The sequence below is a fragment of the Humulus lupulus genome, chromosome 8 (assembly GCF_963169125.1).
Source record: "Humulus lupulus chromosome 8, drHumLupu1.1, whole genome shotgun sequence".
In the NCBI taxonomy this organism is placed as follows: domain Eukaryota; kingdom Viridiplantae; phylum Streptophyta; class Magnoliopsida; order Rosales; family Cannabaceae; genus Humulus; species Humulus lupulus.
In genome coordinates, this window is record NC_084800.1 from 2,648,760 (window position 1) to 2,651,965 (window position 3,206).

Consider the following 3,206-nt stretch of genomic DNA (forward strand, 5'->3'; position numbering starts at 1 on the left):
TCATTCATTGTTTACGTGCTCTTCTTTTACTGTTTGACGAGAAACGGCGTCAACAGATACTATACCAATCGTACCCTTAAATTTTCACATTACACCGATCATCTTTATCGTGGAGAAATTATAGGAAATGACCCAAAATAAAGCTATCAATAAGTTAATGTCCTCATTTTTTAAATTGTAGATAAATGACCCTTTTACATTGTTGATTACCTAAATTGTCATTTTTTATAATTTTATTTATTTATTTAGGACTGTATGACTTTAATATAGTGGTATATGTCTATTAGTTTTGTTTAATTAGTTTTTATTTTAAAGTTATATTGATTTTTTAAGTTTTTTATAGGTTGTTGGTATATTATTTTCCAATTAGTGTATATATTTTTTGTGGTATGGTATATAATTTTTTTTTTGTGATATTTAATTTCTATTTTATTATACATAGTGGTAGTATATAATTTTGTATCACGGTATATACATTTTAATGGTAGTATATAATTTTGCTAGTATAGTATATACATTTTTTAGTAATAATTTTGTAAGTTTTGATAGTATATTATTTTTCAACTCAGTATATATATTTTGTGGTATGGTATATCATTCAACAACCCATAAAAAACGAAAAAAAATCAAAATAACTTTAAAATAAAAACTAATTAAACAAAACTGATATACATATACCATAATATTAAAATATTTAGAATAAAATAGTAATTTGTTCGATGGTGTATTTGGTAATATGTGATATTAAATAGATGATTAGGCTATTTTACTACAAAATTAAAAACATGGACATTTACTTACTTTCACACAACATTAAAAATCATTTTGCACGATGTCTCGAAAAATAACAACAACAAGTAGTTCTCTTCATTTTACACTCGCCTCGACAAATGACCCAATGCAAGTAATTGGGCCAATATGCTCCTGGGTCCACAAAATGTTTGAGATCCAGGTTCAAGGCCCAATTGAAGCAGGTTCGCTTTTTTTTTATTTATTTTTTTATATCTTTAAACAAACGACATCCCAGAAAAAAATATATAAATAAAACGACAAACCGAAACATAGAAGAAACCGGCGTTTAAGAGGTGGGCATTGAAGAAGAAAGTGAAGCTCGAGCCCTGTACGGCGATTTTGGGTCGAGGCGATGAAGGCGATAGTGATAACCACTCCCGGAGGCCCAGAAGTACTGCAACTTCAAGAAGTTGAAGATCCTGACCTCAACGCCGATGAGGTCCTTATCAAGGTCGAAGCCACAGCGCTCAACCGAGCCGATACCCTTCAGAGAAAGGGCCAGTACCCTCCACCAAAGGGTACCAGTCCTTATCCGGGACTCGAATGCTCTGGAACCGTTGAAGCCGTCGGAAAAGACGTTTCCCGCTGGAAAGTTGGCGATCAGGTTCTTTACAATTAATATCATTTCTTCTCATGAATTAAATTTATAAAGATGAAAGATAAGGTAATACATGCGATTTCCATGGTGAACAGGTGTGTTGTCTTCTCAGTGGAGGTGGGTATGCTGAGAAGGTGGCTGTGCCTGCTGGACAAGTTCTTCCATTGCCGCCTGGTGTTTCTCTGAAGGAAGCTACCGCTTTTCCTGAAGTGGCTTGCACTGTTTGGTCCACTGTTTTCATGACCAGTCGCCTCACTGCTGGGGAATCACTTTTGGTAACTTTTCATGTTCAATTGTTGTGTTAGCTCAATTGGGATTTAAGATGGCACAGTTTTATATTAAACTAATAGGAGATTACTTAGCTACATACAATTTTTTTTTATAATTATTATTGAAATATCTAATCTGTACCACATGGTTACTTTCTTTTAGATATTAAAAAATTATATTATGGAACTCATAGAATTTTTTGATATTATTTAGTATTTTGGTACAACAACTCTTTATGGTACTACTTGGATAAATGCAAGTTTTGATGGTACTGACTGTGGGAATCATTTTTTTATTTATTTATTTTACTTTTCTATTTTCTAAACTGAAGTTAATTGCGTGATTTGGATGTTGGTAAGCATTAAGGGATGCGATTTCAATAACTCTTTCACATGTAACTTAAATGATAAATTCGATAACTTTGCATTGTTTTACCTATATGACTTGGAAGCTATTCAAAATACAGGTTCATGGAGGCTCTAGTGGCATTGGAACATTTGCCATTCAGATTGCCAAATACATAGGAGCCAGAGTATTTATCACAGCAGGTCCAGCCATACTTGTTTATTTTTATCATGACATAGCTGATGTTTCTGTATATTAAGATACTTGGATCTTTATCACACTAGGTAGCGATGAAAAACTAGCTTTCTGCAAGAACCTTGGTGCTGATGTTTGTATAAACTACAAAACGGAGGACTTTGTTGCCAGAGTAAAAGAAGAAACCGGTGGTAAAGGTACTCTACTTTCTAGCTGTTCTCATCAGTCATAATTCTTCTACCTATATTTTCTATGTTGTGATTGAGAAAACATAGTTAACACATGGGAAATGGTAGGTGTTGATGTTATTCTGGATAGCCTTGGAGCATCCTATTTCAAGAAAAATCTTGAGAGCTTGAATTATGATGGGAGGCTTTTCATTATTGGGTTCATGGGTGGAGCTGTTACAGAATTAGATCTCCGTGCTTTGTTCCCCAAGCGCCTCACCGTTCAAGGTCTTATCATCTCTGTCAAGATTTGGTTCCATATGTTTATTGTTTTTTCTTTTTGAGTTGATCTCTCAGCTCTACATATTACCTTCTTTTCTCCTCTTCTTTTTTCTATCAGCCTCTCTTTCTTATTGAATGGTGAAGAGTATGTTATACTGTTAGTTTTTCTATTCTGTTTAATATGTTTTAACTCTATAATCATTTGGTGATTGTGAATGACCACGGCACAGCGGCTGGCTTGCGAACGAGGACCCTAGAAAACAAAGCAGTAATCGTTAGTGAAGTGGAGAAGAATGTTTGGCCTGCAATTACGGCTGGTAAGGTGAAACCTGTGATCTACAAATCTTACCCTTTATCTGAAGCAGCAGAGGCTCACAGGCTCATGGAAAGCAGCAACCATATAGGAAAAATATTGCTTGTTCCATGATTCCATAAATGTTTATGTAAGACACTGTTTGATGAGTTCATACATAACCATGTTTAACTTTCTAGTATATTTCCCTCAACTTCATATACTGCTCACTTAAATGAATACTATGCTAAACGGATTCATCTCA

General features: G+C 34.2%; 1 protein-coding gene across 1 annotated transcript; it reads left to right on the top strand.

Moving 5' to 3' along the window:
* The first annotated feature begins 1,072 nt into the window (after positions 1-1,072).
* Positions 1,073-3,206, top strand: LOC133794150 (uncharacterized). Its single transcript, XM_062231346.1, has 6 exons — positions 1,073-1,396; positions 1,486-1,665; positions 2,127-2,208; positions 2,290-2,397; positions 2,497-2,655; positions 2,880-3,206. Exons 1-6 carry the CDS (start codon positions 1,145-1,147, stop codon positions 3,074-3,076), a joined length of 978 nt encoding a protein of 325 aa, XP_062087330.1. The 5' UTR covers positions 1,073-1,144; the 3' UTR covers positions 3,077-3,206.